Source organism: Conger conger, chromosome 3 (genome assembly GCF_963514075.1).
Source record: "Conger conger chromosome 3, fConCon1.1, whole genome shotgun sequence".
NCBI lineage: Eukaryota > Metazoa > Chordata > Actinopteri > Anguilliformes > Congridae > Conger > Conger conger.
This window is the reverse complement of record NC_083762.1, coordinates 32,183,437-32,200,599: the sequence shown is the minus strand read 5'-3', so window position 1 is coordinate 32,200,599 and position 17,163 is coordinate 32,183,437. Positions and strand designations below refer to the sequence as shown.

Genomic DNA, 17,163 nt, shown 5'->3' with positions numbered 1-17,163 from the left:
GTAGATGTAGTAGTGTAATAGAAAAGCAACAGACCCAACTATCATGACATGCATGCTGCTTGTTCATGCATGAGTAATTGACTCATTCATTGAAAGGGGCGTGTTCAAAATAATAGCAGTGTGGAGTTTAATTAGAGAATTGTTTGGAGGAATGTCATTTTATAAAAAAGTTGATGAGGGGAAAACGTATAAAGTGCAGCAAATTATAGGATGCTCAGCTAAAATGATCTCAAATGCTTTAAAATGGCAACAAAAACCAGAAACAAGCGGAAGAAAATTGGCAACTACTGTTAAAACAGATCGAAGAATAGTCAGAATGGCAAAGATTCAGCCATTCATCAGCTCCAGAAAGATCAAAGATGATCTATAATTACCTGTAAGTGCTGATACAGTCAGAAGACGTTTGATCGAAGCTAAGCTATCAGCAAGAGGCCCCAGTAAAGCACCAATGTTAAAAAAAGGGCATGTGCAGAATCGGTTAAAATTAGCCAGGGAACAACACATTGATTGGCCCAAAGAAAAATGGCGTGACATTCTGTGGACTGATGAGAGTAAAATTGTTCTTTTTGGGTCTAGTGGTTGTCGACAGTACGTCAGACGACCCCCAGGTAATGAATTCAAGCTGTGAAGACAGTGAAGCATGGTGGCACAAAAATCATGGTATGGGGATGTTTTTCAGTGTCAGGTTCGTATACCAGGGATCATGGATCAGTTTGAATACATCAAAATACTTGAAGAGATTATGTTGCCGCATGCCGAAGAGGAAATGCCCCTGAAATTAGTGTTAGTGTAACACGAATAAGCAAGCAAAATATTGGTTCCAGACAAAAAGGATTGAGGTAATAGTGGCCAGCTCAATCCCCTGACCTAAACCCCATTTAAAACTTGTGGGGAGTTATGTCATATTAAAAAATTAAACCTGCATTTCCCAGATCAATGAATATCCATGTGTGTCTGGAAATTATTATTATTTACATTTTTTTACAACGGTTTCCCTAACATACTCACAAAGGTCATCTCCAGGGGCATACCTCACACATCTAGTGAAACAGAAAACAGTTTAAGCAGATTTTGAGAACTATCATTTTATTTTTGCTAATACACACCATATCTCACAACATGGCTGTTTCCATAATTAGCCCACATTACTTTGTGTGAAAGTTCCAAAACATGAGTTTGGTGAATCATTGCTGCATTAGTGGAGTCCACACATCACCAAAATACATGCAACTTAACTTACTGGACAAAAATGCTTCGCATCCAACAGATCTCCCTTTTAGTAGCAGCTGCCAATAAGTACTTCCAAATACGAACACATAAAGATAAGGCACATAGTAGTTTCAAGGCAGTGTGTGAGCGCAAGTAGTTTCATATCAACATTTGCATAGTATAGTTAATAAGATTCATTTTTAATAAGCTTTCTTCAAAATGGTAGGAATGGGCATCCTGCCCAATGTAGTGGAACCCCAGTGATGGCTGTTTTCTTAATTAATGGATGATGGTTTCCATACTCTAAATTAAAAAAATTAAAAAAAAGGACTGGGCTTTTTTTTTTTTTATATATATCTGTTCTGTACAAAAATGGCACATTATCCATGTATGTGGGAATAAGTCTTAACAATGATTCTAGTCCTATTAAAATGACTGAAGAGAACATGTCAAAAGAACAAGAATGCAACACAAAGGAGCATTGGTTTTAAAAAGTTACAGAATACCACCGCAGTGTAGTGTATAAAATACAGGATGGTAAATACTGTACATAAATAGTTTGGCACGAGACTGCCCAGGCAGTAGACAGGGATAGCGGTCAGCATATAGAAGAGCAATAAAGGATGAAAATGAGGAATTTGTTGGTCTCCACCAGAATGCAGAGGTCCGTGTCGAGCTTTCTTCACATGAAGCCAGAGCTTTAAAAAATAACAAAAAAAGCAAAGAATTCATAAGTTGGATAACATTTAACACAAATACATTCTTTACCATATGTAAAGGATTCAATTCAGGTCTCACATAAGACCCATTTCAACATGAAATAACATGCAATTAACATTTAACAGAAGAGGTTCTGTAGACAATTATAATTACACAGATATTACATCTCAAAGGATTGTAAAAGTAAGAATTCGGATGAGTGTGGGTTATCTACCGTATGTTTCCTTTCAGGACTTTACTTGTCAGTTATGATTGACTCAAATGTCAACATTGCATTAATTATCCTTAAGAAAAATGTGTTCTCTTTTCCCCTCACATAAGCACCCCGGCTATCAGAATGGTTTGAGTTGATCAAATTCTTAATGTAGCAACACAATACAAATCAAACCTAGTCAGTGACATTTGACTGCAAATTAATAAAACGTATGATTAAAGTCTGCCCCACTCGCTTCCTGACTCTCCTTTACAGGGGCTCCTGTGGTGGAAAGGGTCTCATCAGTGTCAAAAGTACCCAGTCCCACATGGCAAATGTAAAATATGAGACGATCGTGGACCTGATCATCATCCTTAAAACTGTGTGGAAGAAAACGACTAATACTTGAGGCGGTAAACTGGAAGGTCTTACTTCTTGCGGTCTTTGTCTTTTTTGATGTTGGTGTTGAAGGACTGCGCCTGCAACAGCTCCGTGGCAGCCTTCTTCTTGCTGAAGGTGTTGATCTCGTCCTCCAGCATCCTCTTCTTCTCGTCCAGCTTGCACTTCTCCTCGTGGTGCAGCCTCTTCATCTGCTCGAACCTGCTCTGCAACTGATCGCCGCACAGAGGAGTGAGTGCACCGCCCGCCGCGGCCACAGGGTGGGGCCAAATACTTCAGAAACGCATACCGGCCCCAGGAGAGCACACAGACTTTCACCGCCAGTCACAGTCCATTTACACGCTGGGCTAAGCTCAGTAGGGATGTTCGTTTTAAAGGTCTCGCATTGTGGGAAACATTTCCCTTGCTACGCGGATTAGAAAGGAGTTGTACTTGTAGGCACTAAAAGAACAAAGAGTATCAAAACGCATAGTCCCCCAATTAAGGATAAACAATCCATATTGAGAAACTGGATTTAAACAAGCTGTTTTGGAATTCTGTGAAGTTGTGCCATCACAATGTTATGCTCATTTGCTTCAGCGTGGCCCATTTCGTAGCCGGAAAAGGTCCAAGCGTTGGAGCTAGCCAGCCAATCAGAACAGAGGTTCATTGATATCAATGAGCCTTAAAGACACAGTCCCTAAAACAGCCGTTCTTGGTAAAACACATGAGGAGAATGCATATGTAAAACTGAACAGAGATTGTTTTTGGTACTTAAAACCACACAAACATCTTCTTATGGATATCAGGATCCAAAATAAAACACTAGAAAAGCTTACAATATGGTAATTTAAAGACAGTCACTAAAACTGAGGCTCTGTTATCACTGTTGAACTCAGGACAGAGAAGGCGGGAGAGAAACGTACCTCTCTCTCAGCCTCCTTCAGCTCACACTCCTTCTCCTTCACCCTCTGAACAAACATCTGCCTCATCTCTTCCTCCCTCTTCTGCAGATCGCCCAGGAACTCCTGCCGCTTGGCCTCGTAGGTCTCCTGCAGGCTGGAGACACAGGCAGGGCCGGCACACTGCTGTCAGGCCAGCATAGAGCCTCACAGGTATATATACACTCAAGGCAGACATAAGGAATTAAAGGTCTGTGTGGGAGTTTTTGAGCTGACTGGCACTCAGTTTGCCAAGTGTCTGTGTGTAAGAATGCAGATGCCGATTCAAGGGATTAACAGCATAGCAAATACAGTTATTGATCATATTTATGATTTTGCGTATGTGAATTGTGAAATTCTGAGTGCAGGATTTGAAGGTTGGTAGGTCCAGCAGAGGGCAGTGTTTCTTTTAGACACTGGGCTTTGGGAGAGTTCCCAGCTTGCTATAATCATGGAAGATCCCACGGCACTGAACACTAAATAGGGTTTTTTCCTGGGAACTGGAGTACATTGGGATAAATTCATCTGTAAATGCATGGAGAAATACATGTCAAGAAATGCAGTAGTGTTTTATGGTGTGTTCTTTCTTTTCTTTTCTTTTCATTAAGCTGCATCTTTGGAACTAGCTGACTTTAAATAAAGATTGCATTTCCAGTTCCTCATTGGAAAATGTTACTCGTTTCAAAGTAATTACATTACATTACATTACATTATTGGCATTTGGCAGACGCTCTTATCCAGAGCGACGTACAGTTGATTAGACTAAGCAGGAGACAATCCTCCCCTGGAGCAATGCAGGGTTAAGGGCCTTGCTCAAGGGCCCAACAGCTGTGCGGATCTTATTGTGGCTACACTGGGATTAGAACCACCGACCTTGTGTCTCCCAGTCATTTACCTTAACCACTACGCTACAGGCTGCCCAAGTAATGCTTCCTTTTTGTGTGCAAAACTTATTTTCTGTAGTAGCATGGGATTTCTATGACAGATTCTTCTGAATGCCATTGTTTAACTTCAAAATAAAACATTTCTATACACCATTTCTCCGTAGGATATTCAGGTTTGGACACACTCAGAAATGCCAAAAATATCTGTGACAATGCCGAAACACAATTCATCCTGAAGGTGGCGCGGGGATACAACAGGTTATTCAATAAATGCATCCTCCTTCCATAATTTAGAATGGCCTAAAGCCCGAAGCTCCAAACAGTAGAATATTGAATGGAAATGTTAGTGCCTGTGTACTCTTCATAAAAACCCAAAGAAAGCCCAGCCATTTGGGGGAGGTTTTGTGAGGGAAAATGAATTACGGTAGTGTTTGTGTATTTTAAGGTATACAAAAGCTCTACAGACCAGATTTGTTTTTCACGAAAGAAAATAAAACAAAGTAAAAATGTAATTTTAAAATAATTGTGCTCACTATGTGTGCATGAGAGGCAGGTATTTAATCATATGTATTGGCACATCATCAAGATGAGATGGAATTCCTCATGCTGTGCTTAAACTTTTATCAACAGAAACGCTCATGATCATGCATCATTAGTAAAATACCTTTTGCCATAATATGCCAACTCACAATAAGAAGACAATAAATCTATGTAGATTAAATATATTGCAAATACTGTCTTGGAATTGTGTTAAAAAATATATATATTCAGTTGTTTTAATTTACTGAAATTGAGCAGCTAGCTAGAGGGTGGCATCTCACTTTTGATTTTCTGGCAAAACAACTTCATTCATTTAATGAGAGGGGGAAGGCAAGACAGAACATACAAAATAACAGTTTTTGGGTAGATTTCCACTGAACCAGCTGAACCCGCATTCATTCCATCCAAAGTGTAGCAAAATGTACCTGACTGGCTTGCACTCAGGATCCGTGTCTTTGAAGCCCATCTCTTCCAGTTTGCAGCGGCGATAGAGCTCATAGTGTCGCGTGTGCGTCTGTTCCCGCAGATCCTCCATGTTCACACAGATCAGCATCTCCCTCAGCTTCATGAAGTCACAGTGATTCTCATTCTCCACTGGAAATCAAACCGGTCATTCACATACACATTAGCATTTCCATAGCATTTCCATACCATATACATTAGCGGAGTGGCCAGTTCAGGAACATCACAGTGATTTGCATTCTCCGCCACAAATCATTTACTAGCAATACGATTTCAGCATTAAATATGAATAATAACAGGTGCACTCCTCACAATGCCTTCTGGCTGGTCACTCTACCACAAAAAAAATATCAAATCAGTGAGAAAATATTCCATGGTATAAAACTACGGAAATGGTGGCACACCAAATTTAAATACAAGTGACGTGACCTTGTAGACCCCTTCTTTTGTTCACTTTTTTGCATGAAGGTATTTTCATGACTCTGGTGATAAGACATCAGCACCACTCTCAGCTTGCAGAGCGGCGTCTCACCTTGCACCACACCCCAGGGGTACTGTCGAGCTTTCACCATTTTGCTCCCAATTTTCACTTCCTCTGTGCTGCCCACCACAGCGAAGGGGAGGTGACCCTGGTAGAGAGTACATGCCATCATTAACGACATGAGTGCAGGCTGTTATTTGCAGATAACTCCAAACGCTGCCGCACATCAAAAACTGGGTGTGTTCGATCCGGAACACAGATACACATGCTTTGTCATATACAGGTATGTCCTTTGTGGGTACTGTGAGCATTAAGTTTCATAGGCAAAACAAGTTCAACCAAGTATTTCTTACATGGTCACATTTAAAAATATTATACAGTACATTCCTAGGGGGACAGTCATGACCTACATTACAGTAATGATCACTTTTGCTATATGCTAGTGGACTAACTGCCGAAACTAGCTAGTCAGCCACATGAGTCATTTAGGCTGGAATTGCACCAGATGCAGAACATTTAATGGATGTGTTGTGGAGCCCATGCTAGTGGAGTCCAGCTGTTCCACAGGCTATAGAGAGTGCTTTGTAATGTGCATGCATTACAGCATACTTTCAGCTCTCATTGGCTGATGCACTGTCAGACTGCAGTGTGTTAAATGTTTAATTCAACTGAGCTTTCAGTGGACAATGGAGGGTTGCTTTGAGGGACTAACATGGTCTACGTCATCCACTAACATCCCTATCATAGAAAACAATGGCACGGTAAATACTTTCCAACGACATTTAGCATCATCTCTAATACAGGCAAATCAGCAGGGCTTTCTCAGGTTTCAAAGTACAGGTAGTACTCACATTCATAGCAGTGTTGATCTTAGCAACCGTGTCATCATCAGCGGGGAACTGGTAGATCTGGACACCATTGCTAACCAGCTCACTCATTATTTTTATCTTGAACTTGTGGAGTTCACTCTTAGAGATGGTGTCTGCTTTGGCAATGACTGGAATAATGTTGACCTTTAGAAGTAAAATGACAGAAATGCACATATAAAATAGTTTTGCAACATTTGGTTTCATAATCTTTATGAAATTAGGCTGCTGTGGGTGCAGAAGTCAATGCTGGATGAACCTGATACCAATGGTTTTAGGTTGGAAAAACTCTGTCCTTTCTAGTGTTAAGCACATGTGAATGAAAAATTGTGGAGTACAGATTCAAACCAAGAAAAAAAAAAAAACTTTGTCCCAAACATTATGGGGTTCACTGTATATATCAAAGGAGGGAAGACTGTCCTTTAAAAAAAGCTATTAATTATGCATTTTACAGGGTGCATAATAATAAATAAAAAAAACATTGGTGTTCCTACTCCCTGGCCATACGCAAAGACAGGCCGTACAGCTGAACTGTCGAAAGGATTAATGGGCTTAGCTCACAGTGTTAAGCTATCCAGTTGTTACCCATTATTCATTGTTTAGTGAAAGCTTAGCTGTTTCCCACAAATGTTTCTTCAGTGCATTTATGCATTCATTCATAAATGTTGTTTATTCTAACACTAAATGCGCTGACAGAAATTTGGAATAATCTTTTTTTGTTTTGCATTTATTTTTTTAAAGGATGGTAACAGATAGAGCTGGGTTGCCTATCTGGCCACAGGAGTCTGGGTTGAGAGTTGATTACCCTACAACCTGCATCACACAGTCTCTCCAACCTGAGATTTAAGACATTAAGACATTTTTTTCCACAAACATTTTGCAGAGAATCAAGGTCAACTGACACTATGTTTAAGTTGTTATTGCTATTTTTGCCCCATCACACAGGTATAGATACCAATGAGCATTTTTGCAAACTACTTTAAAAAAATACTGTCCACTCAGGTTAATGTTAGCTCTATGGTGATGCAGGGTTCCACACAACAGTTAGTTGCAGCCTCCCTTTGAACTGATCACACAGTAAATTCATTTGCCAAATATTCAAACTGATCCTGAATGAAATGTTGCCAGATGAACAGTGAACCATGTATCCAAGAACAGATCCGGAAATACTAGCCCAAGATGCCAAACTCTGCTTGTGCGCACACAGCTATTTCTGACATTATATATCCTGCCAAACTCACACTAATGAAGCCAAAGACAATGTTGACCCAGAGAAGCCAAAGATGTTGCCGATTCAGAAGTACTATGGTTCAAATGTACCTTCCCAAACAGTAGACAAATATGCATGAAACTGCATTTTTTAACAAAATGACAAAAACAATAAAAAAAAAACATACAAAAGAAGCAACCCACCCCATTACATATGAAATGAAAGAATGTATATTTCAAACAATCCTGGTTGTAGGTTACAGAAAGTCACTTACTCTATGGCTTTCATACGTGTAGTACACACATTTCAGCAGTGTATATAAAAATAAACTGTAAAAAAGCAGCAGCGAAGGGAAGTAACGTGTCACGAGTTCAAATACCAGAAAAGGCAGATATGCAGCCGACTTGACCCAGAGCCCCCAAGTAACTCCATATATGGGGACAGAACCATAGGATTGAAATGACCAGTAAACACTGCACATTGGTTTGGAAATGAGAAGTCAAAAGACAGAACACCCTTGCTTCTTGCTATGATCGTGATGGATACTGAATTTCAGGAACACCGATTAGCTAGGTTTGATCACCAAATCACAGAACATCACGGACGGCCTACGTCCGTACTTGGCTGTGCAGTGTACGTTTGTACTTGGCTAGACGCCTGGGATTCCAGCCGAGACCCTGACCTTGCTGTCCAGCTTCTTCATGGTGACCAGGTCCAGTGACTTGAGTGAGTGACCAGAAGGGGCGATGAAGTAGAGGCACGCGTGGATGCGGGAGTCGTGGAAGTCATGCAGCGATCGCTTGATCTTCAGCTCCTCCTGCAGGTAAGACTCAAACTGGGTGTCGATGTAGTCCACCACGTGCTGGTAGCTACAAAACAGTAGGACAGCTGGTCAGTAAGGGGGGTAGAGGCCTAACCTTTATAAGCAGCATGACCAGCTCTCTGAGCCAGCCGTGTAACAATACCTAGTTGTAATGACTTAATTTTTGTGGTTGAATAGATTACATTTAAATGGAAATTCACCCCATTTCATGAAATGCATATGTGGCCATGCTACTTACATTTATTATGATAGTAATAGATACAAATATAAGGCTGTATTTGTTTTCAGTGTTACATCAAGGTTGGGTTTTTTTTTACAAATGTGCTGTATGCTGCAAAATCAATCTTCCAATTCGGCACTGTAATGCAATTCACATTAAGCATTCTACCAACATCTCAGAGATAAGAACTACAGGAGCTTACAGTAAGTGAAACACAGAAATGGCTGTGTACCCGATCTTTCAAGATTGAGTTTAAAACACAGAAAAACAACAATATTTTGACACAGCCACATACTCAAATGAAAGAGGACAAGTATATGCACTTGTATTTTTTACAGATATATTTGAATTATGTATGCAATCCACAGGAAATTAGTGCTTCCCAACTACATCATCAGAAGTAATGTGTCTAACTTCTAGATACACAATCTAATAAAGCAAGACATTACATTCACGTATTCTGCACTAAGTTTCTGCAGACAGTGATTTTTACTTTTAAGTACCTCAGCCGTCAAATTATTGAAAATTCTCAAATAGAAAGCACAGTATCCATGCTTTGCAGAACAACTGCAGCACACAAGGCAGAATCTATTCTACACTTACTGCCTATTTTAAGAGAAGTCAAATTAAGCCAACCTTTGACCTTATTAGTATTTCAATGGAGCATAAAAATGAGAAGGAAGGGAATAAAAGGGTGCTATGTGCTTGCCTTTCCTGTTTGTTCATCTGGTCACCAAAGCCCACGGTATTAACGATTGTGAGCTTTAGCTCAACATTACTCTCCTGAACGTCATACGTCTGTGCCCGGAGCTTCACCTTGGGCTCAAAGTGAGAGGACTCAAAGTTCTCAAAGTTGGTGTTGAACAGCGTGTCCATCAGGGTCGACTTGCCAATACCCGTTTCACCTGGAAGGATACAGACCTATCAATCACTTACAACCACTTATTAGATTACATTATAGTCATTTGGTAGATGCTCCTATCCAGAGAGGTGTACAATAAATCATAGTGCAAATCATAACCAGGGACAAGTGCGCTGAAAACCCTAGAGGGAAGTACGGTTCCAAGTGCTAGAGTGAACACATAGATAAAAACTTGAACCCTTGTAGAATAATCAGATAACGGTTGTATTGCTAATTGATCAGTTTACTAAAACATCTATGGGTATACCTACAACCAAGGATTGGCAGTGTTTCAAATGCATGCATTTCAAATATACTGGATTGCTTGCCTTTCTTTCGCATAGTCAATAGCAATGTGCCATCTGCAAAGTGTTCCTTTACCATTTTGACTAGTTCATAGAAACTTTCGGTTGATTGTGGAGGCATTTAGCACTTTACAAAACAAAACAAAACAAACACAAGTGTAACTCTGGTCAATAGCTAAGGCAATGCATTTGGAGATTATTATACACTTACCAATGCAGAGGATGTTGAAACAGAAACCCTGGTTGGTTGACTTGCTGACGAGTTGATCAGGCAAGCTGTCAAAACCAACATGACCCGACAATGACAGAGGTCGTGCATTTGTGTCCTGCTAAAAAGAGACAATAAGTCATTCCGCGGAAAACGGACTAGGCTGACAGGCATGTTCCTCAGAACCCCCTCATTTTAAAAATACATATATGTAAAGACTAAAACTGAAGCTAGAGCTCCAGATACCCAAAGGTTATTGGGATATAAATTATCATTAACCAGCCAAAATGCGGTATCATTTTCATATGTGTGTATCTCTGTGAAAAATCTGAATAAGAATCTCATTATTTTCATATGATTAAAAGGGCAACCCAAATAAGTAATTAGCGTAATGCAAAATTATACTATGTGCTTTACAGACACACCTTTCAATTTCAATCAGATTTATGTATATGTAAAATGTAATCGCTAGAACCTCAAAGTCGTTCCCACAAATCATATCCTGCACATGGTTAGCTAAACAAATAGGAAATCATTTAATTCCCGCAATAACGTTACAGGAAGAGTTCGATTTTTAAATATTAAGGACACAACTCTATTCACAATTTCATAGCTGAAGAAACGGTTCCGTCCTGTCTTCCAAGAATCCGAATGGTATGTAGTCTTGCTGACGGACAACTAAGTTACGAAGCTAACTAACTTAGCCATTATACGTTCGGTTGAAACAAGTAGCAAGCTAACACATCACTAATTAATTAAATCGTGAAATATTGCTAGCCATTATGTTCAAGTGTTAATCAGATAAAATGCTCACTATTTGCGCTACTACGTAGGCTATGTGTAAAACGTCTACATACGTAGCCAGTAAATAAACTTCTAGCTAGCTTGCTAGCTAAAGAAAACAAATCACCTTTGGTATGTTAAGTTAGGCTACTTAGCTATCAAACCAGGCTAACCTAGCTAGCTAGCACTTTAGGTGTATCGATATACTAACGTCTAACTTATTGTTGCTAATCCGTGCCAGTACGGTTTTTATTACAGGCTTGCCCGGTAACATAGTCTAATTGTTACCAAGCTGGTCAAACGTTAACTTTCAAACATTCGCGGTCTCTCAACTTATAGCCTAGTAAACCTGAAGAAAATTGGGGACGTTTGCTGCGTTTGTTAGCTAAGATCGCTAACTTGACACTCGTGAAAAGATGCTCGTTAGCCTGCTAGCTACTTAGCCAGCAGGCGGATACACAAGATGAACCCGGTTGCGAGAAAACTTTTACTTAGGCGTTCTTTCAAACTAATCATTGGTCTTGAATATAAGAAAACACGTACCAACTGCCGAGCAACATCAGATGACGCCATACTTTCAAATGATATTTCTTATTAACAGATGACTAAAGAAAAGTAAATAGTCTAGCTACTATAAATTCTACCAGACTTCCACCAATAAATTAGTTTCCAGCTGTTGAAATCCGGCAAGCCCATACCGCTCTAGGAATTCGGGTTTCTTTGATTCCTTATCCATGCTGTGGACCGTGTGGGTGCTCAATATTTACGATCACACTGAACTATGCATAATATAAAAACTACGGACTATTGTAAGTTTTATGAATAAAAACTGGTCTTATACAACAAACCGTAAACAAATAGTTAAAGACAACTATGATCTATTCAGTGGATATCACAAATAGCTTTACTGTTCACCCCCAGTGCGCCAGTGGTATGTACCATTTTCTTTCCCACCAAGTCCGGAAGTGTGTCTGTCGCGCTAGGTCGAGGTCCGCAAAGAAAAATATTATCTTTCTGGAGCTATGGGTGTAATAACAGTTTTACATTTTGCTATAGACTATGGCTCAGAATCAGAATTATTACAAAGTATATATCGTATTTTATTATATATTGTATTTACAAGAATTATATGGTTGTGGCAGGGCAATCACTGTAAAGACAATGGTCGATGCCTAAAGTAATACTCCACTGAGTGAAGCAAAAATACACTCCTAGTAAACAGAATTGGACCACATAATACTATCATAAGAGACAATATTCTGCTATCCTGCTTGTTCTGACTGAGAAGATCAGATTAGTTGCTTGAGTTTCTCAACTGAGGAGGTATGTTAATGGGAAACGCGATTCAACACCATAAGAGGGAAAACATGGATGTTGTATTATAATTAGAGGAAAACTTGGAATGACAAAGCAAGTGATACAAGCTTGATCTACCTTTGTTTCAAGTACTGCACTGGCAAGAGAAAAAAAAAATTCAGGTCTGTTCTACTTTCTGCAGAAAGAAGATATTAAAGTTCCACTACTGGTTTTTTCTCCCTAACAGCACATGAAGACTTCACCGTGACCTGTAATGACTTTATTTGCACCAAATAAAATTAGAAAATAGATATAAGATGAACGATAAGCAGTGTGTTGTTTTCCTCTACCAGACAATAGTCGTTAAACAGTGACATATTTTCCTTGTGCACTTGTATTTATAGAGCCCCAATGTTATTTGAGGTAAGAGGTACAGTAGGGACCCTGTATGGGATGGGACATATATTCTGATGGGAGTTAGAACTGATGCCCCTGCTGGAAAACAAAGATCTTTTATATCATACCGACTACCTGTACAGTTTCCTGACAGATTTACAGATAGCCGCCTGTAAACTTATCACCCATATTCATCAGAAAATATATTTACATACATGTCTATGCATTTGTGGAAGTGTGGATCCTGTAATGGGGATTTTAGTATGTTGCCTATATAGGTTTACACATATACTCACTGAGCACTTTATTGCTGAGTTTTGTGTGAAAAAAAATACTTAATTAAAATGCTACTTCCTTCCACAGTAGGCAGCTGAGACCGGGAAACGAGCGAGCTGAAAAAAAGCTACGTGAGTTGGGTTATTCCGTGTGCATTCGTTATTTTACTTTTATTATTCTTTAGTCCTGATCTCTTGAGGGTGATGGCTGAAGACCTTATTTTTCCTGTTGGGGCATGCACTCTCCCTCCCTTCAGGTTTGGCTAATAGAAAATAAAACGTTGGTGCAATCCAGAGTTTTCATAGATCCCTGTGTCCGGATCTTCTGTCCTCCCAGGTGTGGGTCATGGCGTGTGTATTTTAAAGACGGTCTATTCATCTATTGCCTAATAAACATATTAAACAGTTTATTTGAATGAATACAGTCAAAATCACCCTCCACCTTTTTTTCACAGCTGCTTTGCAATGTTCGAATAAAAATGAGACCAGGAACGTTATATTCACTGAATACAAGCTCATTTTAAGCATACAACATACAGTATATTGGGATAATACTCTACTAACAGTAGTATAGAAAGCGATTGTTAATGAAGCAAAATAAATGCGTCATCTAGCTAGAGAACAGTGGTTGAAAGACACATTTTGTTACATTCATATTTTAAGTAGGCTATAAAACTTGGTAAGAACATATTTCACAAGTCCAGACTTTCTTGGTATTGAGAAACACCATCTGCGTGTCAGGGCATATACAGTAACCAGATGGCACCCAGCTTGCCGGGATAGATCCCTGACTGTGCACGTTCAGGTAACAGCCAGCAGGGGCCTTCTCTTGTTCATCCCTCATGTCATTATGTGGGGAGTGTTTGGAACTTGCTATGAATGTCAAACACTTTTGATGTCCAGGTCAATGAGACAAGTTCAACTCATTTCAGTGGATTTGAATGTAGTTTGAATATTGACATTTACCCAGTACACCAGAGAAGAACGAGCAAATCTTTCTTTCAGAGGCAGTACTTGTGCTTATGATGCATACAAAACTAGTTTCATACTAGCAACAAATAAATTGCTTTCCACTAGCTGCTGTGTTGTATTACAATGCAAATCAAATGTCATAACACCATTTGAACATATCAAGCAAAAGTAATACCATAACTTGCCATGGTGTTATAATACAGTTGGTCACAATCTGTAAAATACTGTCATGACTGGTGTGATGTCCTGCTTATGGCAGAGTTTTTAATATTTATAGCTGAATATGTGTTATCCTAATTTAGAAACATACTGTTTTAGCATCATAGCTTGTGTAATGTAAAATAGCAATTTCATTTTTTATTTTCTTTGCTTTTTGGTTACCATCTCACCGGAGACGCTAGTGAAAACAGTGTAAGAATAATCGCCATGAAGAGGGTGCGTAATAATAAGATCTTCTCTCTTCTCCTCTCAGCTGCCTCCGGAGAAACAGCTGATAAGCCTCTAGATCAGAGAGGATTACAGTCAGGTGGAGCGAATAGCATGTAAAATGTTCTGTCAGACCTAGCTCTGCTCAGCACAGGAATGTTCTTTTCCATTATTTAGGAAACAAGGGTGCTGTCCATTTTGATCCTCTCTGATGGCGGATGCAGTAGTCATCTCATTGGTGGGAGTTGGGTGAAGATACAAGATGGTGGGGGTGGACGGAGGATTATATGAAAGAGAGGGGAAGAAGGTTGAAGTTGAATCAGAACTTTCCAGTGGGAATACTGAATTCAATAATGAAAACTGAGAAACTGCCAGTAGTGGTATCATCTCTGACATACACTGACAAGTCAGAGGTATTCATCTCAGCCACTGATGATTGACAGTGATGATGGTGGTCAGAGAGGTGTGGAAGTGGCAGAAGCTTTGACTGCCACTGTTTGTATGAAGTGATTTCAGGAACTGTTTCACTGGGGATTACAGACAACTGCAGTGGTGGGTGTGACTGACGTACCTCATTACCAGCATTCCATTAATGCCATAGGTGTTTTAAGTATATATGTTGGTTTGTACTGTAGAAATGATGGGCAGTTTTCCAAACAGGGATGATCTGAATCTGATCTGAATGTTCCCCCATTTACAGCTCATCACAAAACTATTATGCATTAATACTGTATAGTTTGAAATACGAGCAGGACTACTAGAACATTTAAAATAATTGGTGGCTGCAATTTCAGCACACATTTTGCCCTTCTCCTGGGGGAAGTTTGTTCCTTGCTGTTTCTCTTGGCAAGAGCTGCTTTGAAGTCTTTGAAGGTTAAAGCAGTGTGCTGTCAAAACAGTACTGGGACACACCCAGTGTGGAGCTTTCCAATTGCTGCTGTTTTTAAGTACTGCTCCAAGGCTTCAAGTCACGCGATCACAGAAACCGAAGCTTTGTTACATCACAGGCATGCCTGTCATTTTGGGTGGTGTTTCATACCAGTATCTGCTCACACATTAACTCAGAGGATCAGAGGTTCTTTCACACTTGCATAATGAACCTCTGGTGGTAGTACTTCACAAATCTAAATGTATCATGACTGTGAAGAGTAATAAAAGGCATGTTTATTGACCAGGAGCTCTCCGAGAACATTGCGGCGGTGCTTCCTATACAACATACGGAGAATCCGCCCCTTTCTCACCCCCTACTCGACCCAGCTCCTGGTCCAAGCGATGGTTCTGTCCCGCCTGGACTACTGCAATTCCCTCTTGGCTGGCCTCCCAGCGTCCGCCATCAGACCCCTCCAACTTATCCAGAATGCAGCAGCTCGTCTGGTCTTCAACCTTCCCAAATACTCACACGTCACCCCCCTGCTTACTTCCCTCCACTGGCTGCCTGTCATGGCGCGCATCAAATTCAAAACATTGGTGCTAGCCTTCCAAGCAGTTAAGGGGTCTTCCCCAGCTTACCTACAAACAATCATCCGACCCTACACCCCTGCCAGACCTCTTCGTTCAGCCTCCACAGGCCGCTTGGCACCTCCCCCTCTCAGAACCTCCACCTCACGCTCACAACTACTGTCTGTTCTGGCTCCACGGTGGTGGAATGAACTCCCAGTTGAGGTCAGAACTGTAGAATCTCTCCCCACCTTCAAGCGCAAACTGAAGACGCACCTCTTCAAGCAGCACCTCTCCCCATCCCTCCCTACCTCCCTGTGAACCTAAATCCTTGTGATTTAAGTAGTGTTTCAGTATTTTTAGTTGGCTAGGTAAGCAGTATTTGGATAGTTAAGTTTGGTCACTTTTGCTTTGTTGTTTGTTTATTTGTTGATTTAAAAAAAAATCTACGGGTAGCAATTGAAATTGTACTTCCCTCTAGGGTCTTTCAGTGCACTTACCCCTGGTTATGGGTATGCACTTTGTTGTACGTCGCTCTGGATAAGAGCATCTGCCAAATGCCAATAATGTAATGTAATGTAATAGATAGGCAGGTGTCAAATGCATCATGATACTGACACTTCAACCAATGCAATTGCTTCAACTGTGTTATTGCTGGAGAAAGCTTTGCTCTGCCCATCACAAGTGCATGGCTCTTGAAGGGAAAAGAGATAATTTGATTGACTATGATTGAATTCAGCTGCAACACACCCACGGGTAATATATTCAGCCTAATCTAGCCCATTTTGTACCTACATTGTGAGCACCAATGAGCTATGAACCTTTGATTCGTTATGTTATTAAATCGGCAGGTTATCATAATACAAATTTGAAAAAGCTGCTTTCTAGATACGTAACCCTTGTCACGGGAATATCGGATGAGTATGAAGCTATGAAGTGATCATGAAATGTTTGATTTTGCATCTTATAAGCTTGATGCTTGTGGCAGCATCTCCAAATGTTTAGCACCTGGCTCAGCAACCGCTGCTATCAAAGTACGCCGCACCAGCTAACCACTGAAATTTTACTTATGTAACTGATTTTCAAGACATGTTATTTACAGTCATCAAACGTCTAATACACACACAAACACACAATGTTTTCCAAATTATCTACAAGCACAGCTATATTGTTTCAATAGATAGCAATAAAATTGCTGCGTTTAGAACTTAAACTAAACTACAATTATTTCACAGAA

General features: G+C 40.1%; 1 protein-coding gene across 3 annotated transcripts; it reads right to left on the bottom strand.

Annotated features, from left to right (window-relative positions):
- Positions 1 to 1,069: 1,069 nt before the first annotated feature.
- LOC133124215 (septin-10-like) lies at positions 1,070 to 12,081 on the bottom strand. Of its 3 annotated transcripts, none has more exons than XM_061235207.1 (10): positions 12,064 to 12,081; positions 10,345 to 10,462; positions 9,637 to 9,832; positions 8,567 to 8,753; positions 6,660 to 6,821; positions 5,860 to 5,956; positions 5,291 to 5,459; positions 3,427 to 3,559; positions 2,555 to 2,733; positions 1,070 to 1,907 (listed from the first exon to the last, which is right to left on the bottom strand). In XM_061235207.1, the coding sequence occupies exons 1-10, from the start codon at positions 12,064 to 12,066 to the stop codon at positions 1,892 to 1,894; spliced, it is 1,260 nt and encodes a 419-aa protein (XP_061091191.1). In that variant the 5' UTR covers positions 12,067 to 12,081; the 3' UTR covers positions 1,070 to 1,891. The 3 variants fall into 3 exon arrangements, with proteins under 3 accessions (XP_061091191.1, XP_061091190.1, XP_061091189.1); XM_061235206.1 differs by lacking the exon at positions 12,064 to 12,081 and adding an exon at positions 11,668 to 11,835 and having other exon boundaries at positions 10,345 to 10,459; XM_061235205.1 differs by lacking the exon at positions 12,064 to 12,081 and adding an exon at positions 11,668 to 11,834.
- Positions 12,082 to 17,163: the final 5,082 nt, after the last annotated feature.

Excerpts from the sequence above, each read along its gene's own strand:
- LOC133124215 (XM_061235205.1), bottom strand. The coding sequence starts at position 11,697 with ATGGCGTCATCTGATGTTGCTCGGCAGTTG. Across the intron at positions 9,833-10,344 it reads TTTCAACATCCTCTGCATTG|GTGAAACGGGTATTGGCAAG; the intron begins GTAAGTGTATAA and ends GTATCCTTCCAG. Across the intron at positions 6,822-8,566 it reads TGAAGAAGCTGGACAGCAAG|GTCAACATTATTCCAGTCAT; the intron begins GTCAGGGTCTCG and ends TTACTTCTAAAG.